Source organism: Equus przewalskii, chromosome 26 (genome assembly GCF_037783145.1).
Source record: "Equus przewalskii isolate Varuska chromosome 26, EquPr2, whole genome shotgun sequence".
Lineage (NCBI taxonomy): Eukaryota > Metazoa > Chordata > Mammalia > Perissodactyla > Equidae > Equus > Equus przewalskii.
Genome location: NC_091856.1, coordinates 26,749,229 through 26,775,339, shown reverse-complemented (window position 1 = coordinate 26,775,339; position 26,111 = coordinate 26,749,229). Strand labels below are relative to the sequence as shown.

The 26,111-nt window shown below is 40.2% G+C and overlaps 2 protein-coding genes across 2 annotated transcripts; both read right to left on the bottom strand.

Moving 5' to 3' along the window:
• Positions 1–11,327: 11,327 nt before the first annotated feature.
• Positions 11,328–12,334, bottom strand: LOC103565002 (olfactory receptor 1L4-like). Its single transcript, XM_008540950.2, has one exon. The coding sequence runs from the start codon at positions 12,261–12,263 to the stop codon at positions 11,328–11,330; it is 936 nt and encodes a 311-aa protein (XP_008539172.2). The 5' UTR covers positions 12,264–12,334.
• A 12,579-nt stretch (positions 12,335–24,913) lies between these two features.
• LOC103565003 (olfactory receptor 1L4-like) lies at positions 24,914–25,911 on the bottom strand. Its single transcript, XM_070595985.1, has one exon. It carries the CDS (start codon positions 25,847–25,849, stop codon positions 24,914–24,916), a length of 936 nt encoding a protein of 311 aa, XP_070452086.1. The 5' UTR covers positions 25,850–25,911.
• Positions 25,912–26,111: the final 200 nt, after the last annotated feature.

Sequence of the window (26,111 nt, the reverse complement as noted above, 5' to 3'; positions counted from 1 at the left end):
GTTCACATGAAAGAAAGCACCCTTCTCCTCACCTGGCACAAGTAGGCCAGAGCAAAGGACCCCCATCAGAGCACCTGCATATACATTTGTCAGACAGCAGCAGTAGGTGGGCAAACGCATATGGACCCTGTCAGTATAGCTTCCAAAGGACAGGCACAGCTGCCAGGGATCATGGTGGGCTCAGAATACACAGCCCCTGTCCTTCCTTTTCCAGTGGCAGCAGGTGGAATCTGGGACCAGCTACTACAACTATGTGACGGAAAAAATCTACCTCATCAAATAGTCTGAAAAGGTATATTAACACTCCAGATCAGAAGGAAAATGACAAGCACCCAGAAATCTATCCCAAAGTCACAGAAATTTACAATATAAATGACAGAGAATTCAAAATAGCTATCATAAAAAATTCAACGAGTTAGAAGAAAACTCACAAAGACAATTCAATGAAATCAGGAATAAAACTAATGAGCAGAAGGAATTCTTCACAAAAGAGATTGAAACCATAAAATAAACAACCAGAAGTGTTGGAGATGAAAAACACAAGGAATGAGATAAAGAAAAATCTGGAGTCCTTAAATAACAGAGCTGACATTATGGAGGACAGAATTAGCAATTTAGAGGACAGACATACAGAAATGCTTCAGGTGGAGGAGAGAGAACTAAGACAAAAAAGAAATGAAAAAACTCTCTGAGAAGTATCCTACTCAATTAGGAAATGCAACGTAAGGATTATAGGTATTCCAGTGGGAGAAGAGAGGGAGAAAGGGGCAGAGAGCTTGTTCAAAGAAATAATAGCTGAGAAATTCCCAAACCTGGGGATGGGGCTGGAATTACAAGTAAAAGAAGCTAATAGAACTCCTAGTTACAACAATGTTAAAGGACCTTCTCCAAGGCATATATTAGAAAAGCTGGCAAAAATCTATCGCAAAGAAAAAATATTAAGGGCAGCAAGGCAGAAGAAAACAACTTCCAAAGGAACTCCTATCAGGCTTTCAGTAGATGTCTCAGCAGAATTCTCACAGGTTAGGAGAGAGTGGAATAACATATTCAAAATTCTGAAAGACTACAACTTTCAGCCAAGAATACTCTACCCAGTGAATATATCCTTTAGATATCATGGAGAAATAAAAACTTTCCCAGATAAACAAAAGCTGAAGGAGTTTGTGACCACAAAACGCCCCCCCCCCCAAGAAATTATCAAGAAGACCCTCATACCTGAAAAAGGCTTTACGAAGACTTGAGCAAGGAGATAAACAGGCAGACAAAATCAGAAAATTGCAGCTCTCTATCAAAACAGATTAGCTAACACTTAATTATAACATTAAAGATTCAGGGACTGAAAACATCCAAAACAACTATAATCCCTTAATTTTAGCCACAAACTCACAACACAAAGTTGAATAAGTTTTACAATAACTTAAATGGGGATGAGGAAAGGGATGGAAACTGTTTACACTAAAGAAATAGAGGCTATCAGAAAATGAACTGTCTCATCTATGCGATCTTTTGTACAAAACTCAAGGTAACCACTAAACAAAAGATCAGAACAGAGACACAAATGATAAATAAACAGAAAACTAAGAAAACCATCATAGAGAACTACCAAACTGAATTGGAAGTCTGAAATACACAGGATGAGAAACAAGGGAAATACAGAACAACTAGGAAACAAGTGATAAAATGGCATCATTAAGCCCTCATATATCAATAATCACTCTAAATGTAAATAGATCAAATTTCCTAATCAAAAGACACAGAGTGGCTGAATTGATTAAAAAACAAGACCCAACAATACGCTGCCTCCAGGAAACACATCTCAGTTCTAAAGACAAACACAGGCTTAGAGTAAAGGGATGGAAGATGGTACTCCAAGCTAATGGTAAACAAAAGAAAGCAGGTGTTGCCATACTTTATATCAGACAAAGTAGAAATCAGGATAAAAAAGGCAATGAGAGACAAAGAGGGGCAGTATATAATCATATGTGGAAGATAGACAAACAAACTCATAGATAAGGGGAACAGATTGGTGGTTACCAAAGGGGCAGTTATTGCAGGAAGGATGAAAAGGGTAAAGGGGCGCATATGAATGGTGATGGATGGCAACTAGACTTTTGGTAGTGAACATGATGCCGTCTGTACAGAAGCCAAAATATAATGATTACACCTGAAATTTATGTAATCTTATAAACCCACATAACATAAATAAAATTTTAAAAAAATTCATGGCATCTGTAATAACAATCCAAGGGAATTTTTAATGGGACTTGAGAGGATCATTCTAACATTCATCTAGAGGAATAAATGGCTAAGGAAAGACAGGATAATTTTTGAAAAAATTAGAATAGTGACATAGAACATTTCTAACCCACCATCACAGCACACAGTAATGACAAACAATAAGATAATGGTACACACACAGCAGCATGAGGAATTATGTATACTTATATTGATACATGCATATAAATCTTGATCTATATGGAACTTAATATACAGTAAAGATTCATTTCATAGCAATGGAGAAACGATAAACTATAAATAAGTGATATTTATGATAATTGACTGAACATTTGGAAAAATAAGGCTTGATTTCTATTCAACCCATACACAGAAATAAAAGCCATTTGAATGAACAATCTAAAAGTAAAAAATCCAAACCATAGGATAAATATTAGCATACAATAAAGCAGCATATTTTTATGATCTAAAGATGGGTATGCCATTCAACGAAAGAAAGAAAATGTAGAGGCAAGAATGACAAAATGCAGTACTCAAAAATGTGAACATGACACCAAAAGAAGCCATATCAAAGCTAAAATATAAACCATTGACTCAGAGAAAATATCTTTGATATATTTACCAAAGAAAACTTATGGGAAGGTGTTCAACCTCACTGGTAATCAGAAAATACAAATTAGACTGAAATACAACTTTCACCCATGAGTTTATCAATAAAATTTTTTGACAATATCCACAGGAAAGAGCCTCACATACACTGGTGTGAGAGAGTTTCAGTGTAGGCCTTTTGGTAGTCTCTATCAGATTTGAAAATCTACATCTCCTTATCTAATAACTCCACTTGTAGAAATCTATTGTCATTTATGTGTAGCACAATGATATGTACACACAGTTTTATTGTAGCATTGCTTCTAATACCAAACAAAACAACATGAACAAATAATCAAACAACCCACAGAGGACACAACCTAAATATACACAAATAGGTGAATTATTAAAACAATTTACAGTGCATTCTCATGACTCAGTATCATGCAGTCTCTAATGAAATAAGATGGCTAATGTTAGCCAACATTTATTAGCACCCAATATATCCCACACACTGGGCTAAGTGCTTTGCATGTCTTTTATCATCTTATTTTCTCCAAACCTAAGAGATAGGCACTATTATTGTTTTACAGATTAAAAATATTTAGCAAAGTTAAGTAACTTACCAGGTCCCACCGTTAGTAAGTGGCAGAGCTGGGATTTGAATTCAGGCATCCTTTGGCAGAATGGAAGCTTTTCATTGCTAAACTATATTATCACTGTGACCTATGGTCTATAATATTTTGTTAAGTGACAAATACAAGTTGCAGAACAATGCATGTAGAATAATCCAATTTTTGGAAAGAAAGTGTGTCCTTTACATTTGTGTTTCTTTGGTGTGTGTGTTTATGTGTGTGCAGTTGCCTTCTGAAGTGAGATTGGAGGGCTGGAGTGAGGAGTCCCTTCCATATTTAACTTTATGTTATATTGTTTGCTTTTCAAACTATGGGACATGTTTCTTTGTATTAATTTTCTAATAAAAAATGTGAAAGTTCCTTGTAATTCCTTATTCCACTTCCCAGAGAACTAGAGTTGTGTACATATTTTAGAGTTAGTTTTCTCTGCATACACCTATACAAGTATTATATTCAGGAATGGGGTCACGCTATCCATAATGCTTTTTCTCCCCCACAGACAGTGTTACAATGGGTATTTTTGTACAATAATCTCCCCTTATCTGTGGTTTTGCTTTCTAGGGTTTCTGTTACCCACAGTCAACCACAGTCCAAAAATCTTAAATGGAAAATTCTAGAAATAAACAATTCATAAGTTTTAATTTGCATGATGTTTGGAGTAGCTTGATGAAATCTTGCACCACCCAGCTTCTATGCCTGGGACATGGGTCATCCTTTTGTCCAGACTATCCATGCCTTACTTTCTATCTGCCCATTAGTCATGTAGTAGCTCTCTGGGTCATCAGATCACTGGAAGGATATTGCAGGGCTTGTACTTAGTAACCATTGACATCTGTGCTCCTCACATTCTGCCATCGACATTGACATCATCGTGGCTCAATGACCCTCCTTCTGAAATTTCATCAGAAGGTCCATAGTAGCCTAAAGCCACGTCACAATGCCCACATTATTCACCTCATTTATCTCATCACATAGGCCTTGTATCATCTCAATCATCACAAGAGAAAGAAGGGTGAAAACAGTACAATAAGATATTTTGTGAGAGAGATAGACCACATTCACATAACTTTTATTGCAGTATATTGTTATCATTGTTTTATTTTATTATTAATTGCTGTTGTTAATCTCTTACTATAACTAATTTTTAGATTAAACTTTGTCATAGGTCTGTATGTATAGGGAAAAACATAATATATACATGGAATGCTACTATCCCCAGTTTCAGGCATCCATTGGGGGTCTTGGATGTATTTCCTGAAGATAACAGAGGACTACAATAAATATCTATATATTGCACTCATGAGAGAGTTTCTATGGTATAGAATACATTCTGAGATATGGGATGCTGAGTTAGAGTTTATGAACATTGAAAATTTTAATATATACTCCCAATGTGAGCCAACTATGCCTCATCCCACCCGTGGGCAATGTATTCATTTGACTCTCTGGACCCTTTCCCTATGTCCTTCATTGTGCCTTTCAGCCTCATTCCTGGGACTTTGTTTTCTCTGGTGGAGAAAGACTATGTGGTCCTCTTTGGTTTTGAACCTGGAATTTCCCACATCTACGTGATATTTCTCAGGGGCAGTGCTTAACTTCTCCCATTTTGCCAAATCTGATGACATCGTATATTTCCTTGTGCTTTGGGCAAGTCATTTCACCTCAGCATACCCATCAATAAGATGTAGGGGTGTTCTACTTTCTTACCCACCTACTCCTGCATTTGGAGACTCATTGACAGTTGACATATGCATATATCTGTGATTCCATCACCACATCAAATTACATGCATTAAATATGTGCAGTTTTTTTGTATATCAACTGTAGCTCAATAAAACTATAAAAAAAAAGAAGCATTGTGGAGCCTGGAATCTTTGCTGACTTAACATAGAAATGATCGGAGGACTCTGCCCATTTGACTGTCCCTGAATAATTTTCAAAGGTAAACCTGAAAAGAGTGAATTATTTTGACTGCAATTGGTTGAGCAGTCTCATAGGTGAAATTCAATTCCACTTACTTGCAATACCTGTCCTTGCCCCTAGAGCACAACTGAACGAGGTATACGCCTGTTATCTGATTCCAGATAATTATGCATCCTGCTTATCCTGAGACTTTGTGGTGAAAATGGTGTTAGAAGATGAGAGAACTAGAATTCATAAAAGAAGTGTCTGTGCCTCCTCCCCAAATATTTAGCCTCTCTTTCCCATGGCTGTTAGTTTTGTACCACCCACACAAGGAGCCAGTAGCATGATGCTTTATCAAGGCTTTTTGATGATTTAGAAGAAGTGTGGAGTTTCGATTCACAGTCAATTTAAGAATAAAAATGGAAGTACTTTTCTTTCAAAAGCACAATTATAATAATTTGATTGGATTATGTGCCTTCTTAAGTTTATTATGAATACACACTTTGTTTCACTAGTTTCCTGTTATTTAAATAAGATAATGTATACAAACACATTTTTACATGATATAGTATCATGTAAGTGAAAGTTATTATGATTAGTAATAAAACATTTTGTGTTACTGGCAAAAAAATTGACAGTTGAGTGAAAGAGTTTGGCAAAGCTTTCTAGAGTTGGTTAGTATTATTGCTCATAAAGGAAGCTAGAGAAATGACGTTTTAATGATGAGCTTGTCATTCATTGGGCAGGATCACCAGCAACTGGGAGCCTTTTACATCACATTATTCTACCTTAAAAGATATTTACTCCCTTTCTTCACAGACAGGAAATATAGAATATTTCTATACTTCTCTACATTCCTCATTGGAATTTTCCATTTTGTGCATATTTATCACCTTGGGTTGGTTTTCTCTTTGTTGCTTCCCCACCACTTATGAAAGGCCCTTCTCCTAGTCACCAGCCCACATGAAACCAGGAAGTAAAACATGAAGCACAGAATTCACTTCTTAAACAGGATATAAAAATTCTTGTGAGTAATACACTGGTGGAAATCTATCCATCATCCATGCACTCACTCCTCTGAATGATCAAGGACAGTGGAGAAGTGACTAAACTGTAAAAACATTCAGTTAACTTTTATTGGACAGGTTCTGTGCTTAGCACTTGTCTCATTTAATCCTGACAATAGCACTACGATGTTAGTAGCATTATTATCCCCTGTTATAGATAAAGAGACTGAAATTTAGAGAGTCGTACAGCTGGTAAAGGGTATATCTAAGAATCAAACCCACGTACGTCTGAATTCAAATTATATGCTTTACACTACTCTACTCTACCTCTTCCCCAAACCATACAAGAACTAAGCCAGTATGTCCTCTGCAAACAGAAGTCCTCTTACAACCAAGTGCCTAAAGCCTCTTTGCTGACACACTTCTCCTTCTCCATCCTTTGCTCTCACACATTGGGATACTTTCAATTTCCTTCCACTCTACCTCCATTTCTGCCTCCCATTCCACAAAGACATATGCTCTCCTTTCTTCTTTACCTTCAGAAGGAAAGGTTGCAAGGTACTTTAGACCTCAGCTCTGTCTGATTCTGAGACAACAGCAGCTCCCTGCCTTTGCACCATCAGTAACTGAATTTAGAATCACTCCTGGGTCCAGATTTTCGGAATCGTGGCTTCTCCCTGTCTACCCTCTTCCCACTTCCAGCAGTAAGACAAATAGGTATAGAGCCCCCTGGAACAGGTTGTCTTCCTTACGGATTCTGCAGGGTCTTTTCAGGCCATTCTTTCTCTTTTTCCATCTCTCTGAAATCTCTCCTTTCTGCCTAGTTTCTTCTTCTTCTACTTTAGTGTAGTAAAATGGTATACTACAGTTTACTTTTATACCAGATTAGAGCTTTACCTAGCCCTTCCCACCTGTTAAATTCTAGATTCCAAGGCCAGTGGACATTTAAGGTATTCCCGTTGGAATTCTTTTTGTGAATAATTGTCTTCCTTCTGTCTCAGCATGTCTTTGGATGGCATCTTATCAACCAGAGGTGTTTAAAGTGGGGCTTTGCTGAAACCAGTTTCTTGCGTTCCTTTGCTGAGCCGACAATGCCTCACCCAGATGTCTCCTATTGGAGAAACCCACTTCATGCAGTCCCTTCCCATGTTTGTTCTCAATCCTGGCTATGATAGCTAGCAATTACTTAGTGCTGACACATGCCAGACACTGCTCTAAGAACTTTACGTACATTATGTTGCTTAGTCTTTACAGCACCCCATTTTACAGACAATGAAAGTGAGGTAGTGGGAATTGAAGTGACATGCCCAAGGCCACACAACTGGATGGTGGTGGAGTCTAGCTTAAGAATGGGTGCTCTTAACTTGTATATAATCCTAACTTTCTTATTTACTTGTGTCTTGTATTTTGAGATTGAGGAGAGAAGAAGATAGGATCAGGTAATGGGAGGAAGACCATGTGGAGATGTTGCACCCCACAGTCTCTATCCCCAAATATGCCTCAGTCTGCCTACCTGTGGGCTTGACAGAGGAGACTGAGAGTCCTGATCAGGCTTGGGGTCCTGCCAGGGAGTTATGATGAGCTCTGACTCTTGAGGAAGGGTCCTGTTTAAAGTTTACATCTAGCTTCAGAAATATGCCAGTTCTTTTCTCAACCCACAGAAGGAGTGGATAGAAAGGGAGACATAAAGACCTGTGTTTCCCCAATTTAGAGCCCTGGGGGGATTGTGCCTGCAGTTTTCCCAGGAGAGGAGAACATTACTGATGCCCTCTGAGCTCTGTGTCAGGAGCCTCAGGGGAACCTGGGCTCCTGATGTGTAGCCTCTAATGCCCGGTAAGGGAATTAGGGTCATGCAGCAGCTGCGATGAAAGTGTGCTCGTGTATGTGAATGTGAGTTATGTACATATGTGTGTTCATACACACATATGTATACCCTGTACATGCATGTGTTCCTGTGCATGTCTGTGTGTACACTTATGTGTGCCTACCTGGAAGGAGAGGTGATGGCCTCTTATGTCTGTGGCTCTGTGTCTGCATGTATGACTGTTTCTAGGTAGAGGTGTATAGTTACAGGGAATGGATTAAAGTACAGGCTCTGGAGCCAGACTAAATAGATTTGGATGCTGGCTCAGCCTTAACTTCTCTGATCTCATATTTTTTTGTTTCCCTCTCTTAAACATTGTATTGCTTCAATTTCTTAACCCAGTCTACTTGCGTTTGAATCTCTGTTCCACCAGTTACTAAATGAATGAATTTTGGCAAGATATTTAGCACATGAACCCAAATTGTTCTCATCTATAAATGGCATAGCAATCACAAGTTTAGACAGAATTTTTTTGATTTTCCTTTAAAATAGACTTTATTTTTTAGAGCAGTTATAGCTTCATGGCAAAATTCATCAGAAAGTACAGAGTTCCCAGATACCTCGTACCCACATACATACATAGCCTTCTCCATTATCAACGTGCCCCACAAGAGTGGTATATTTGTTCTGATTGATGAACCTACACATCATCACCCAAAGTCCATAGTTTACATGAGGGTTCACTCTTGGTGTTGTGCCTTCTATGGGTTTTGACAAATGTATAACGACACCACTATAGTATCATAGAGAATAGTTTCATTGCCCTAAAAGTCCTCTGTGCTCTGCCCATTCTTTCCTCCCTTCTCTCTACCCTTGGCAACACTGATCGTTTTACTGTCTCCAAAGTTTCACCTTTTCTAGAATGTCATATAGTTGGAATCATATAGCACGTAGCCTTTCCATATCAATTCTTTCATTTAGTAATATGCATGTAAATTTCCTCCATGTGTTTTCATGGCTTGATAGCTTATTTCTTTTTAGTGCTGTGTAAGAGTTTTTGTGTGGATATACCACAGTTTGTCTAAACATTCACCTACTGAAAGATATCCTTTATTTTTGGTAGTCACAGAGGATTTTATTGTTACTCAGGGAATGCAATAAATTTATTCTGCCACCTGACACAGTCTTCAGTGTTATGTATGCTGCTTCAGTTTAAAAGCACTGCTTCCATCTCATGGGCTAAGCCTTACAGAACCTTCAAGAGGAACCCATGTGGGGGTCCTTTGTCCCACTGTGCAAGTGAGGCAGAGTGGTCCTCTGACTTGCTAAGGTCACATTCGGGTGGAGCTGGAATGGGCTCCCAGTCTTATGGAGCCTTACCTGGTTTCCGACTCCCAGGCTTCCTCTGAGTTACAGCAGCTATGCCACCTCCCTAACCAGGAGTAGGTGTGAGTTAGGCCATGGCCTGGGGTGGATGGATTCCATGAGAGGAATCTTAAAAGGTATTCTAGTGGGAATCTGAAAGTTGACTATGGTAAAAGAGGGTTGGGTCTAGGTTCCCAGTGTCTCTATGGTCATCAGGGCCTGGCTAACTTCATCTTTACCTTTTGAACTTCTTCACTCCGTTGAGCTCTGGTTATTCCTTTTTCTGTGCAGCAAGCCAGGGTTACAGCTGATGCAGATCCTCAGGGCCCTGGTTCAGGTGAACTGAGTTTCTGGGTACACTGCTAAGAATTCCTTTATGGTATGCCTCGGCAGTTCCTGAGATGCCCAGAATAAACACTCTCAGAGCACTTCTCCTGTCCAGGGATGCATTGGCTCTGGTCAAGCTCAGTAGTTAGTAAGTCCTATGCCGTGTTCCAGCCTAACCAGCTAATCAGCCTCTTCTGTGTGTAAGTTCTGCCGATAGGGCATCTCCTGGAGTTTGCTTGGTTGAAAGGAGAGTCTTCTGCCATTGGAGGGAAATATATCCATATCCTCATCTCTGGTGTCTGCCTCTTGAAACTTCTACTCTAGGATTATATGAGAACTCTTTTTTACAGGTATATTATTGGATTGTGCCTCTTGGTTCTCTTGTGTTTAGTGGGGTCATGAGATTAGTTGTGGACAATGTATTGTGGTCTGAAGTGGTGTGAGTCACTTCTGGAGCAGGGTAGTTATTTGTTAGTGCAAAATCTCCAGGAATCTTTCTCAACTTCTGAAATGGTGATGATTAATGTTTACAATGGTGACTGCTCCATCATATTTGGTTGCTGAGTGTTTAAAACGAGCAGCAGCCTTATACTTTTCTGAGGTTGACACTCGGTATGAATAAAAACTAGATTTTTGGCTTTAAGGTCCGAAGATTTTGAGATTTTTTTTTCCACAGCATAACTTAGCTTAATTAGACTGATACACATTGCTTTTTCCAGAATATAATGGGCATTTCTCTGAGAATTGTTGTCATGTGAAGAATTAAGAAAGGAGGAATTAAGAGGGAAGGAAAAACGAATTATGTAATGAGAATTCATATTGTAATGACACTTTGGTGTTGGTGGGGGGAATAAATCTGTTTTGCAGATTCTTCTGTCTTTCCAGCCATATTCTCCCTGTTCTAAAATTAAGCAAGCCTCCCAGGGCTTTTCACTGTTCCTCACACACATTCCAGTATTTATTGCCTCTACTTGCTTGGGTGGTTTGCACTATGAACTGCTTATCCATTTCCTCCTCTAATGAAGTTTTATCTATCCAAATCGGTCCATCCTTTAGGATAATAATAGGTCATTTTTCAAAGAGACTTCCTCAATTCCATGTGAAATCCATTTAATGTCTTATTTTAAAAACTAATAGGACTTCATAATTCCTCAAGTGCTAGTCAATGCCAAGCTTATAGAAGAGTTATTTGGAAATAGCTTTATTCCACTAAATAGGTGACGAAACTGTTTTTCTGAAATCCGGATTCCTAGTACTACCTGGACTGGAACTGAACACATATTTGGCCAAAGTCATTGATGGAAACTAAGTATTATAGCTTGCAGGTCAATTTTCTTACTGCTATTTAACACCACCTCTCATGACCTCTTTGGGTGCCATGTGGAAATGGGCAGGAAGGAAGGTAATCTGATCATCTTTTAGGTCATCTCTCAATTATGACATTCTATGTTGTTATTCCTTCTATGAGTGAATTTTGAGCCTCAATTTTCTCAAACTTGTCTTCATAGTTTTGTTTCTCAAGCTGTAGATGAAAGGGTTCAGCATGGGTGTCACTACTGTGTACATAAGTGTGGCAACCCTGTCCTTTACCACTGAATATACGGACAGGGGTCTAAAGTAGACATAGATGACACTCCCATAGAACAAGACAACTACAGTGAGGTGGGAGCCACAGGTAGAGAAGGCTTTCCATTTCCCCACTGCAGAGGGGATTCTGAGCACAGTAATGATGATTCTCAGGTAGGAGAAGAGAATGCACAGGAACGGGCTCACAATGACAGCCAGAGTTTCAGTCATTAGCAGAATCTGGTTGGAGGAGGTGTCAGAGCAGGATAGCTTTAGCACAGGCTGAGTATCACAAAAAAAGTGCTTGATGACATGAGAGGCACAGAAAGACAGGCGGGAAATGAGTAGCACATGAAGCATAGAGTGCAGGTGGGAGATGGTGCAAGAAACCAGCAGCATGAGGAGGCAACGCTGTGGGTTCATAACCACATCATAATGCAAGGGGCTGCAGATGGCTACCAGCCGGTCTATGGCCATAGAAGCCAGCAGGTAGCTGTCAGTGTTCCCAAAGGCCATGAAGAAGTACATCTGGATCAGGCAGCCCACATAGGAGATAGACTTTGTTTCTGATAGGAAATTCACCAGCATCTTGGGCACAACAACTGTTGTGAAGCAGATATCCATGAAGGACAGGTTGCTGAGAAAAAAATACATAGGGGTATGGAGCCGGGAGTCCGAGTGGATGGCCAGGATGATGAGTACGTTCCCCACCAGGGTGACCAGGTACATGTTAAGGAAGATGGCAAAGAGGGGCTTCTGTAGGTGAGGGTTGGAAGAGATGCCCAGGAGGATAAAGCCTGAGGTGCTGCTACTGTAGTTCATTATCTCCATGTCTGTTACTTCCTGGGCAGGGTCTGGAGAAGCGGTGGGAGAGATATGAAGGACAATTTGATCAAGACAATTTCTTCACTAGTGTCCAAGCTTCACAAAGAGTCCATTGCTATTTGTTAGGAGATTAAAGAAGATTCACTTCAAGAAATGCAGTCATGCATTCCTTAACAATGGGGATACAATCGGAGATATGTGTCATTGGGCAATTTCGTCTTTGTGCAAACATGATAAAGTGCATTTACCCAAACCTAGAGGGTATGGCTACTACACACCTAGGCTATATGCACTAATCTTAATGGACCACCTTTGCATATGCGTTCTGTCTTTGACTGAAATATCATCATGTGGTGCATGACTGTACAAGAAACAGGGAGTGATATCCAATAAGTGGGAAGTTAAAAAGTTTTAAACTGCTTCCTAAATGAGTAGCTAAATGTTTCACTTCTGTTCTTGGGAACTTCTATGTGGTCTAATTTGTCTGAGTTCTTCTCAATTGTCTTTCTAAAGGTTCTTCTTTAGTTATTTCTTGATCAAATCCTTAGCCTCCTTTTTTTTCTTCTTTCAGAGAAGATGCTCCTGAGTCTCACCTTGAATCAAGAGGCTTTTATACAGGGGTCCTAAGGAATGAGGTCCTCTCCTATTCATTGGTGCAGAGGTGGTGGTGGTTGTAGTTGGCATAGGAAAAAGTGAGAAACAGATTTAATTGATAGTCTTTGCTGCCTAAGGAATTCAGATAAGACTTCAGAGTAAAATGTGCTTAATGTTATTTGAACATTTCTGTTTGCCTAACATGATCTGGACACTAACATTATAAGTTTGTGGTTCAGAGATGCCACTGAAAATAGAAATATTACCAGGAATAGCATATGTTACTGAGATAATTCTTTAAATATATTAGTTTTTTTGATTAAAAAACTACAAAGTCCTTATCTAAACATTCAAATATTACTGAAATATTGGACAAGGTTGTATGTCAATTGTATCTCAATAAAGCTGCAAGAAGGCAATTCCTCTCAAATTAATTAAATTTAGAGCTGATGTCAGCACTGTGGCTGGTGAGTTGTTCCCTTTATCTGTCACCTCTGTGTTACAACCAGTGTGACACCCATTGTTCAACAATGCACTCCCTACACAACACACCAGAACACCTAAGAGATACATGCATCCACATATTTGAAGGTGGGTGGACTGGACCCTTAGGAGGCAGTGGAACTAAAGGAGAATCTCCCATCCCCTCCTGTGGTGGTGGTGATCCAAAACTGGTTGTTCCTGGTAGTAGTGGTGATGTCCTGGTCTGAGATTTCAAGGACCAGCCCAGCTAGGCTGGTGGCAAAATTTCAGGAGCAGCAACGACACTTGTGGCTTAACTCTTGCCTCCATAGCAGTGGTGAGAGGTGGTACCAATACCTGAGGCTCCTGAGGAAACACAGCAGTGCCAGCAAATCGGCTCCCTCCTCCTCCCCAGGCCGGGGCAACTCTGACCCTTGTCTTTCTGGCAGCAAGGGCTGCATCCAAAATGTGAATACCAGTGGCAGAGGTGGTGGTGCCCTCACCTGAGGTTTTAAAAATTACACTGGTGCACACCAGTGACTAGAGGCTGCAGGAGCAGCAGTGGTACTTGTGGCTTAGCTCTGTCCCTCCACCAGCAGTAGCAGGGACCTGTGACTCAAGGCTTCAGGAGCCACAGCAGAACCCGTGATACAGCCCCCGGTGGTGACACCATGGACACGGGCTTTACCAGCAGCTAGGCTGCATGCAAGACCCTTGGCCCCTGGCCCAACAATACCCAGAACCCAAAGCATTTGGCAGCAGCACAACCAGCATACCCAGGTAATTCAGGAGCAGCAGCACAGGTGGTGCATGGGGCAGCAGTACCCAAACCTGAGGAGAGCCCTTGAGGAAAGCCAGTGGGGGAATACAAGACCCAGGTGCCCCAGAAGCAGCAGAAGTGCTTGCAGCCTGGTGATGCTGGTGGTGACACCTGAGACTGCAACAACATCATAAGCAATAAGGCACTAGCAATGTTGGAGGCCCAAGCAGCAGAAGGAGGGCACTGAAAACACCTCTGGCAGAGACAGTGGAGGGTGGAAAGTGCAGGCGTTCAAACACAACCCAAAGCATCTCAGAATCAAAGTAATCAAAGCCTTACCCAAATGAGAAAGGTGTTTGCTGCCACAAATGCACTAATAGAGGATCAGCTCATTGAGCAGCATGACGAACTATGGTAGAACAGAAAGAAAATGGCAACTCTCCAGAAACCAAATTTGAAGTCACAAGAGATTACAACCTAACAGACAGAGAATTCAAAATAGCTGTCTTGAAGAAACTCACTGAGTTACAAGAAATCTCAGAAAGACAGTTCAGTGTGCTCAGGAACAAAATTAATAAACAGAAGTAGTACTTCACAAAAGAGATTGAAACTAAAAAATACAAAACAGAAATTCTGGAAATGAAGAACGCAATTAATGCAATGAAAAATAAAGTAGAAAGTATTGGAAATAGAGCAGACCATAAGGAAGAGAAAATTAGTGAGCTCAAAGATAGAAGTGATTTGCTGGAAGAGGAGAGAGAACTGTGACTTTAAAAAGATGAAGAAATTCTACAAGAAATGTCTGACTCAGTTAGGAAAAGCAACATGAAGATAATGGGTATCCCAGAAAGAGAAGAGAGGGAGAAAGGAGCAAAGAACTTAGTCGAAGAAATAATAGCTGAGAATTTTCCAAACCTCAGGAAGGAACTGTATATACAAGTACATGAAGCTAATAAAACTCCTAATTACCTCAATGCAAAAGGACCTTCTCCAACGAATATTATATTAAAACTGTCAAAAGTCAATGGCAAAGAAAGAATATTAAGGGTGGCCAGAGAGAAGAAAATCACTTACCAAGGAACCCCATCAGGCTATCAGAAGATTTGTCAGCAGAAACTCTACAGGGCAGGAGAGAGTGGAATGATATATTCAAAATATTGAAAGACAAAACGATCACTCAAGAATACTCCATCCAGCAAAGTTTTCCTTCAGATATTAAGGAGAAATAAAGGCTTTCCCAGACAAACAAACGCTGATGGAGTTCATTGCCACTAGACCTGCCTTACAAGAAATGTTGAAAGAAACCCTCCTACTTGAAATAAAAAGGCAAAGGTTTACAAACCTTTGAGCAAATTGACAAGCAGACAGGCAGAATCAGAAGATTTCAAGTCCATATCAAAATAGTTAGCTAAATACTTAATTATAATGTAAAGGCTAAAAGGGAAGAAAGCATTAAAAATAACTATAATCACTTCAATTTATTAACAACTTCACAACATGAAAAGAATAATTTGTGACAACAAAAATGTAGAAAGGGAAGAGGAAAAGGATGGAACCTGCAAAGGATAATGGACATAAGATGCTGTTAGCAGAAAAATGACTATCTCATTTATGAGATCTCTTATACAAAGTTCATGTTAGCCACAAAACAAAAAATCAGAGCAGAGTCACAAATCATAAATAAAGAGGAAACTGGGAAAAACATCACAGACCACCACCAACCTGAAATAGCGGACAGAAATACAAGGAAAAAGAAAGAATGGGAACACAGAACAAGCAGAAAACAAAAGATAAAATGGCAGCGTTAAGCCTTCATATATCAATAATCATTCTAAATGTAAGTGGACTGAATTCACCAATCAAAAGTTACTGAGTGGCTGGATGGATTAAAAAACAAGATCCAACAGTACGCTGCCGCCGGGAGCCCCATCTTAGCTCTAAAGACAAAAAGGCTCAGAGTGAACAGATGGAAGGTGATAATCCAAGCAAATGGCAACCAAAAGAAAATGGATGTAGCTGTACTTAAGTCAGACAAAATAAACTTCAAGTAAAGTCAAAGCAATAAGAAGAGACAAAGATTGTCATTATATGACGATAAAAGGGACATTCCACTAAGAAGACATAATACTTGTTAATATATATACACCTAACATAGGAGCAGAATGTCAATAGTAGCCTAGAGTTGTGTCATAATGCCTGCATCAATTCATCTCATTACATAAACATTGTATCATCTCACCTCATCACAAGAAGAAGGGTAAGTACAATAGAATAAGAGATTTTGTGAGAGAGATAGCCCACATTCACTTAACTTTTATTACAGTACATTGTTACAATTGTTCTACTTTATTATTAGTTATTATTAATCTCTTATTGGGGCTAATTTATTAATTAAACTTTATCAGAGGTATGTATGCATAGGAAAAAACATAATATATATAGGTATCAGTAGTATCCATGGTTGCAGGCATCCACTGTGGGTCTTGGAATACATCTCCTGTGGGTAAGGGAGGACTAGTTTATATATATATATTGCAATCATGGGAGAGTTTCTATGGTGTATAATACACTCTGAAATATGGAATGCTGAGTGCAGTTTATGAACATTGAAAATTTTAATAGATACTCCTTGTCCTAGCCAATTACCCTTCATCCCACTCCTGGTCAATGTACTCATTTGACTCTCTGGACTCTTTCCCCATTTCCTTCATTGTGTCTTTCAGCCTCACTCCTGGGACATTGTTTTCCCTGGTGGAGAAGGGCTATGGGATCCTCTCTGGGCCTGAACCTGGAATTTCCCAGATTTGTGTGGTATTTCTCATGGTCAGTGCTTAGACCCCTTCCCATTTAGCTGAATCTGATGACATGGTATATTTCCTCATGCCTTGGGCAAGTCATTTCACCTCAGCATACCCATCAACAAGATGGGGGTTCTATTTTCTTTCCCACCTACCCTTGCATTTGGAAACTCAAATGACAGTTGACATATGTATATTCCCCTGATTCCATCCCCACATGAAAAGTATGCATTAAATATGTGTAGTTTTTGTATATCACTCCTCAATAAAGCTGTAAAACAAAGCAGCATTGCTGAGACTAGAATATTTGCAGACTTAATCTACATAGACAATGATCAGAGGACTCTGCCCATTTGAATGTCCCTGAATGATTTTCAGAGGTAGACCTGGAAAGAATGACATGATTTTGACTGTAGTTGTTTGAGCAGTCTCATAGGTGAAAGTCAATTCCACTTACTTGCAGTACCTGTTCGTTGCCTCCAGAGCACAGTTGGAGGAAATACACACCTGTCATCTGATGCCAGATAATTACATATCCTGAGACTTTGAGGTGAAAATGCAGTGTTAGTAAATGAGAGTGCTGGAATTTGGAAACGGAATGCCTGTGCCTCCTTCCCAAATGTTTAGCCTCTCTTTCCCGTTGCTATTGGTTTTGCACGACCCACACAAGGAGGACAGAGAATTATTTTTTAGCAAGGCTTTCCGATTATCTAGGAGAAGGATGGGGTTTTGATTCACAGTCAAATTAAGAGTAAAAATGGAAGCATTTTTCATTTCTTTCAAAACATAATTATAATAACTTGATTGGATTATGTGCCTTCCTAAGTTTATTATGAATTACATACCTTGTTTCACAACCCTATTATTATTTAAATAAAGTAATATATGCACACATATTTTTACATGATATAACATGATGCAGAGAATGTTATAAGAAATTATAAAACATTTTTTGATACTGGCAAAAAACTTGAAAGCTGAGTAAAAGAGCTTGGTAAAGCTTTCTGCAAGTGGTTGGTACTGTTGCTCATACAATAAGATAGAGAAATGACATATTAATGACGGGGATTGTTATCAGTTAGTGCTTAGGAAGGTCAACAACAACTGGGAGCCTTTCCCAGCCTTTTAAATCACGCTATCCACCTGAAATGGTATTTATTCTCTTCCTTGACAGACAGGAAATAGACGATATTTCTATACTTCTCCGCTGTCTCCATTGGAATTTTCCACTTGGTGGACTTTTGTCATCTTGTGTTGGTTTTCCCTCTATGCTTCTTCATCACTTATGCAAGGCCCTTTTCTAGACACCAGACCTCATGAAACCAGGAAGTAAAACTTGGAACACAGAATGCACTTCTAAACAGGATATAAATATGCTTGGTGGATAACACACTTGTGGAAAGCTATCCATCATCCATGCAGCTGCTTCCATGAGCAAGGACAGTTGAGAAGTGACTAAACTGGAAACACATTAAACTAACCTTTATTGGATAGGTTCTGTGCTTAGCACTTGTCTCATTTAAGCCTCACAAAGGCACTATGATGTTAGCAGCATTATTATACTCCTTTATAGATAAAGAGAATATGAAATGGTATATCTCACACTCATACCTAGGTATGTCTGATTTCAAATTTGTATTTTAAACTGTTCTACCATAACTTTCCTGGAACCATACACATGTGGTCAAGAACTAAGCTGGTGTGTCCTGTACAAAGAGAAGTCCTCTTACTGCCAAGTGCTTTAAACCTCCGTGTTGACCCACTCCTTCTACTCCGTATTTTGCTCCTACACACTGGACTCCTTTCAATTTCCTTCCATCCTACTCCCATTTCATAAGCCATGGGTTCTCCTTTCTTCTTTGCCTTCAGAAGGAAAGTATGTAAGGTACTTTTGTCTTCAGTGTTGTCAGTTTCTGAGGAAGCAGCAGCTCTCTGCTTTTGCAGCATCAGTGACTGACCTTAGAATCTCTCCTGGGTCCAGATTTTTGGAATCCTAGCTTCTCCCTGTCTACCCTCTTGCCTCTTCCAGCAGTAAGATAAACAGGGATATAGGTCTCTGAAGAGGTATGTTTTTAAGGATTCTTCAGGGCATTTCAGGCCAGATCCTCCTCTTTCCGCTCTCTGAAATCTCTCCTTTCTGCTTAGTTTTCAGTCCTATATCAGATAAGAGCCTTACCTACCCCTTCCCAGCTGTCAAATTCTAGATTCCAAGGCAAGTTGACATTTAAGATATGCCCACTGGAATTCTTTTTGTGAATAATTATCATCTCTCTGTCTTAACATACCTTTGCTCTGCATCTGAATGATCAGCCAAGCTTAAACTGGACTTTTGCTGAAAACCGATCTCTTGTGTGCTTCTGCTGAGCTGGCAATGCCTCACCCAGATGTCTCCTATTGGAGACACCCACTTCATTGTAGCCCCTTCCCATGTGTGTTCTCAATCCTGGTACTATAAGAGCTAGCAGTTACATAGTGCTGACACATGCCAGCTACTGCTCTAAGAACTTTACATACATTGCCACTTAGTCCTTACAGCACCTCATTTTACAGATAATGAAAATGAGGTAGAGGAATTGAAGTGACTTGCCTAAGCCTGCATAATTAGATGGTGGTGGAGTCTAGCTTCAGAGTGTGTGCTGTTAACCCCTGCATTATCTTCACATTCTTGTTCACTTGTTTTGTGGATCTTGAGATGGAAGAGAGAAGAAGACTGGATCAGAAAAGGGAGGAAGATCACATGAAGATGTTGACCCCATAGTCTCTGTTCCCAATGACACCTCAGCCTGCCTACCTGTGAACTTGACAAAAGAGACTGAGGGTCCTGATCAGTCCTGGGGACCTTCCAGGGGCTTATGATCAGCTCTGAATCTCCAAGGAAGGAGGCCGTTTGAAGTGCAGATTTAGCTTCAGAAATGTGCTTGTTCTTACCTGTACCTATAGTGAGAGTAGATGATAGAAAGGGAGACCCAGGGGACTGTCTTCCCTGCAATTCAGAACCCCGGGGGAATTGGACCTGTGGCCTTCCTAGGAGAGGAGAACATTACTGATGCCTCTGTGCTCTGTGTTCATGAGCCTCAGGGGAACCTGGGCTCCAGAGGTGTAGCCTCTGATACCTGGGAAGGGAACTAGGGCCATGCAGCCGCTTGGGTGGAAGTGTGTTCATGCACATGCATATGAATTGCATATGTGTGTGTTCATGCACACGTGTTCCCTGTACATGCATGTTTTCCTATGCATGTCTATGTGTAGGCTTACGTGTGCCTAGCTGGAAGAAGAAGTGATGGCCCTGACATCTCTGAAGTTCTGTGTCTGCATGTATGACTGTGTCTAGGCGCAGGTATAGTGTTATTGGGAAGGGATTAAGGCATAGGCTGTGGAGCCAGAATGAAGAGATTCAGTCGCTGGCTTAGCCTCTTACAAGTTGTGTGAGTGTTTGCAATACTTAAGTTCTCTGAGTCTCATATTTTTTGTTTGCCGTTGTTAGACATTTTATTGCTTCAATTTCTTAAGCCAGACTACTTGCTTTTGAATCCCTCTTCCACCAATTGCTAAATGAAAGAAATTCCATAAGATACTTAGCTTCACTCACCCACATTGTTCTCATTATATAAGGCATGGCAATTGTAAGTTAAGACAGATTTTTTTCTATTTTTTCTGTTTGAATTGACTTTATTTTTTGAAGCATTAGAAGTTCACAGCAAAATTAATCAGAAAGTACAGAGAGTTCTCATATACCCCTTGCCCCCATACACGCCCAGCCTCCCTCATTATCAGCAGCCCTCACCAGAGTAGTACCTTTGTTATAATTGACAAACCATCATGGACATTTCATCACCCAAAGTCCATAGTTTACATTTGGTTTTACTCTTGGTGTTGTACGTTCTATGGGTTTTGACAAATGTGTAATGACTCCTGTATAGTATCATAGAGAATAGTTTCACTCTTCTAAAAATCCTGTGTTTAAATATTCATTCCTCCCTTCTCTGTAACCCCTGGAAATCATTGATCTTTTTACCATCTCCTCAGTTTTGCCTTTTCTAGACAGTTGGAATCACATAGCATGTGGGCTTTCCAGTTGGATTCTTTAATTTGGTAATATGCATGTAAGTTTCCTCCATGTGTTTTCATGGCTTGATAGCTCATTTCTTTTTTAGCTCTGTATAGTAGTCCACAGTCTGGATGTACAACAATTTATTTAACCGCTCACTTACTGAAAGACATCTTTTTTTTTGTAAGTAGCCAGAGATGATTTTATGATTTACACAGGGAATGTAAAAAATTTATTTTGCCACCTGACTCAGTCTTCTGTGTTTTGTATGCTGTTTCAGTTTACAAGTACTGCCTCTGTCTCAGGGTCTGATACTTAACAGTGCCTTCTAGGGAGACCCATGTTGTGGTCCTTTGTCCCACCTCACATATTAGGCTGAGTTGTCTTCTGACTTTTTAAGGTCATGGTTAGGGTGGGGCTGTAATGGGATCCTGGTTTTACGGTTTCTTGTCTGGTTCCTGACTCCCAGGCTGCTTCTGAGTTACAGTAGCAGCTGTGCTATCTCCATAATAAGGGGCAAGTGTGATGGTTAGGGCAGAGCCTGAGGGTGGATGAATTGTATCAGAGGAATCTAAAAACCCTATGGCGTTAGAGTGGGAATCTGAAAGCTGAGCACAGTGAAAGAGGCTTGGGACCACATCCCCAGAGTCTCTATGCCAAGGCGACCTGGCTGATTTCACCTTCATCTTTTGAACGTTTCAGTCCAAGAAGCCCTGGTTATTCCTATTTCTGTGTAGCAAGCCTAGGGTTATGTATGATGCAGATTATTAGGGCCGTGGCTGAGATGGACTTAGTTTCTGGCTATACTGCTAAGAATTCCTTTATGGTATGCCCCTGCAATTCCTGATGCGTCCAGAATAAACTGCTCTCAGAGCTCTGGTCAAGCTCAGTAGTGTTTGTAGTTATAAGTCCTGCACTGGATTCCAACCTAACCTGCTAATCAGCCTTTTCTGTGTGTAAGTTCTGCTGATGGGGCATCTCCTGGAATTTGCTTGGTTGAAAGGAGATTCTTCTGCCATGGGGTGAATACATCCATATCCTTGTCTCTTGTGTCTGCCTCTTCAAACTTCTTACCCTCTAGGATTATATGAGAATGCTTTGTCAGTCCTTTTGGTAATGCCTTCTCTATCAGACTCTTCAATGTCAGAAATACTCAGCACTCTTTCTTAGGTTCTCCTCAGCTTCCATGTTTTACACCCTTCCTTGTTTATGTCACTCATTCTGATAAAAGGCAAAATATGTTCAAGGAACTAAATATTTTTTAGTTACATTGAGTAAAATCTCCTACGTTTATGTATATGTAATGACCTTGCAGTGGAAGGATTTCCTTTTACAATATTTTCATTAACAGACATGTCTATAGTTTTATTCCTCTAGTGTATTCATCCCATCCCCAGGCATCTACATGGTGGGAGGAGAGTCCGTTAAGGAGTTCTCTGGACTACTCCCAAGGGCAATAGAGAGTATTTTGTCCAACTTGGCAAAGAGTTCAGAAGGTTAGTTTAGATCTTTCCTCTGATTATATTCTACTTTCAGAAGCGATTTATCTTATCCCTACCAATGCTTATTAGCAATTTCCGAAGTTAACTTCTGGTCTCCCTTGTTTGAGTAAGAAAATTTTTGTGAAAGTCCCTGGATACTACCCGTCCACCGCAAATTCTACGTGCCCACATAAGATCATTACTTCTGAAGGATGGCAGGATATCTTGTGGGAATTGCCTCATGTTCTGACAGAGACAACACTCTGTGACTAAGAAGTTTAGGACTAACCTGAGGGTCATGTTTGTAAACCTTTCACCACAATGTGCTATCTCATGGTCACTTATTATATAGAATCCCCTTTAGTTTGAACTTTTAAGACTATCTGTAGGCTTATACATAAAAGATTTTGATTCCCTAGTGACTGTGCGTTATTGAGAAAAAGGAGTGTGGGGCTGATGGCAGAGTTAGGTTAGAACTAAAAAATATGTCAAGTTTCCTGGGACCAAAGGACTTAATTAGCTCTATAAGTTACTAGAAGGTGTAATTAATGAATTTCTTTATAATATATGCCAGACATTCTTCACAGTCTAAAGTGGCATATTGTCCTTGGTTGAGCATGAGAAAACAACGATGTATCAATAGAAAAGGTGGAAAGGGTCCAGATCTTCTATGCTTGCATCCCCAAAGCTGAGTGATTGGTGGGAGAGAGTGATGAAAGCGAAGTGTGCCTGTACAAATATGAAAGGTATTGCAAATAGAACTTCTTTCCTGGATTGCTGGTTGCTGCTTTATAATTGGAAGAGGACAAAGTGACAGTAATGACAGGGACTGTGATGTTGGGCCTGAATGTTCCTGTGTTCTGTTAGGCTGCTATACCTCTTGTTAAGTCGCTAAGGCCAAAAAACTTGTATGCAACTTAAGGTACCGCCATCAATAAATTTGTGATCCATAAAAGCTGGTAGTTGTAAAAACTTGACAAATAATTAAGGTAGAAGAATCCCTGAGGGCCTGCCCCGTGGCTGAGTGGTTAAGTTTGTGCGCTCTCCTTCGGTGGCCCAGGGTTTCGCCAGTTCGGATCCTGGGTGTGGACATGGCACTGCTCATCAAGCGATGCTGAGGCAGCATCCCACTTGCCACAACTAGAAGGACCCCAACTAAAAATACACAACTATGTACCCGGGGGCTTTGGGGAGAAAAAGGAAAAATAAAATCTAAAAAAAAAATAATAAAAAAAGTTAATTAAAAGAAAAGAATTCCTGAGACCGTATATATTTTATATTAGTATTTTTATTGATAATAACATAATCAGAGAAGGCTTGATTAAGCCACGAACCCACACTTATGTATTTGTGTGTTATTAGAGTTGTGTGGTAGTTATTAATACAATTCACCAAATACTTCTGACTTTCCATTTTACAGATATGACATTGGCTTATGCCTCTTGGCTCTCTTGTGTTTAGTGGGGCCATGAAACAAGGTGTTGTGGTCTGAAGTGGTGTGTCACTTGTAGACCAGAGTAGTTAATTGCCTGTGGATAATATTCAAGAGTTTTTTTCAGCTTCTGACTGAGTTATCATTAATGTTTACAATGGTGACTGCTCCATCAGCTTTCGTCCTTGAATGTTGAAAAGGAGCAGCACCCTTACACTTTTTTACAGTGGACATGCAGTGTGAATAAGAAATAAACCTTTGGATTTAAGGTCCAAAGACTTTGAGAGTGTTTGTTCCAAAGCACATAACGTAGCTTATCCTAACTGATATGCATTGCTTTTTCTAGGATATATAGGGCATCTCAGTGAGATTTGTGGTCATGTGGAAAAAGGAAGAACTAAGAGGGAAGGGAAAAGGTGTCGAGTACTAAGAATTCACACCGTGATGACACTTTGGTGTTGGTGGGGTGTTAATCTGCTTCTAGGTCCTTCTATCCTTCCAGCCTTATTCTCCCTGCTCTGTAATTGAACAAGTCTCACAGGGCTTTTCATCATTCCTCAAATAAATTCCAATGTTTGTTGCATCAATCTGCTTGGGTGGTTTCCATTATTTGAAATGCTCTGCCCATTTCCGCATTTACTGAAATTTTTTTCTGTCAGAATCAGTCTATCCTTGAAAGCAATCTTAGGTCATTCCTCAAAGAGTCTTCCCCAATTCCCTTGAAATCCCTGTAATGTCTTATTTCAAAACTAGTAAAACTTTATATTTCTTTGAGTACTAGCCTATGTTAAGCTCGTAGAAACGTCATTCAAAAACAGCTTTATTCCACTATATGAGTAGCAGAAGCTGTTTTCCTAAAATCTGCATACCTAGCAGTACCTGGCTTGGATGTGAACATATATTTGGTCAAAGTTGTTGATAGAAACCAAGTATTCCAACTTCCAGGTCAGTGGTCTTACTTGTATTCAACACCACCTCTTATGACTTCTTTGGGTGCCATGTGAAAATGGGCAGGAAGGAAGGCAACCTGATCATCCTTTAGGTCATTTCCTAAATATGACATTCTACTTTGTTATTCCTTCTATGAGTGAATTCTGAACCTTAATTTTCTCATACCCATCTTCATATCTTTGTTCTTCAGGCTGTAGATGAAAGGGTTCAGCATGGGTGTCACTACTGTGTACATAAGTGTGGCAACCCTGTCCTTAACCACTGAGTACATGGACAGGGGTCTAAAGTAGACATAGATTATACTTCCATAGAACAAGACCACTACAGTGAGGTGGGAGCCACAGGTAGAGAAGGTCTTCCACTTCCCAGCTGCAGAGGGGATTCTGAGCACAGTAATGATGATTCTCAGGTAGGAGAAGAGGACGCACAGGAAGGGGGTCGCAATGACAGCCAGGGACTCGGTCATTAGCACAATCTGGTTGGAAGAGGTATCAGAGCAGGATAGTTTTAGCACAGGCTGGGTATCACAAAAAAAGTGCTTAATGACATGGGAGGCACAGAAAGACAGGCGGGAAATGAGTAGCACATGAAGCATAGAGTGCACGTGGGAGATGGTACAAGAACCAAGCAGCATGAGGAGGCAACGCTGTGGGTTCATAACCACATCATAATGGAAGGGGTTGCAGATGGCTACCAGCCGGTCTATGGCCATAGAGGCCAGTAGGTAGCTGTCAGTGTTCCCAAAGGCCATGAAGAAGTACATCTGAATGAGGCAGCCCACGTAGGAGATAGACTTTGTCTCTGACAGGAAACTCACCAGCATCTTGGGCACAATGTCTGTTGTGAAGCAGATATCCATGCAGGACAGGTTGCTGAGAAAAAAGTACATAAGGGTATGGAGCCGGGAGTCTGAGTGGATGGCCAGGATAATGAGTACATTCCCCACCAGGGTGACCAGGTAGATGATGAGGAAGATGGCAAAGAGGGGCTTCTGCAGCTGAGGGTTGGAAGAAAGGCCCAGGAGGATAAAGTCTGAGGTGCTGCTACTGTAGTTCTTTATTTCCATGCCTCTGACTTCCTGGACAGGGTCTGGAGAAGCAGTGGGAGAGACGTGAAGGGCAATTTCATCAAGACTACTTATTCTCTGGTCTTAGCCTATAAAAAAAGCCCACTGCTATTTGTTAGGAGATTAAAGAATATTTAATTCAAATAATACAGTCATGCATCTCTTAATGATGGGGATAGATTCTGAGAAATGTGTCATTGGGTGATTTTATTTTTATGCAAACATCATAGAGTGTACTTACCCAAACCTAGATAGTATAGCC

What these genes read in the sequence shown, in the direction of transcription:
- LOC103565002 (XM_008540950.2), bottom strand. Translation starts at nt 12,263, where the DNA reads ATGGAGATAATGAACTACAGTAGCAGCACCTCAGGCTTTATCCTCCTG.
- LOC103565003 (XM_070595985.1), bottom strand. Translation starts at nt 25,849, where the DNA reads ATGGAAATAAAGAACTACAGTAGCAGCACCTCAGACTTTATCCTCCTG.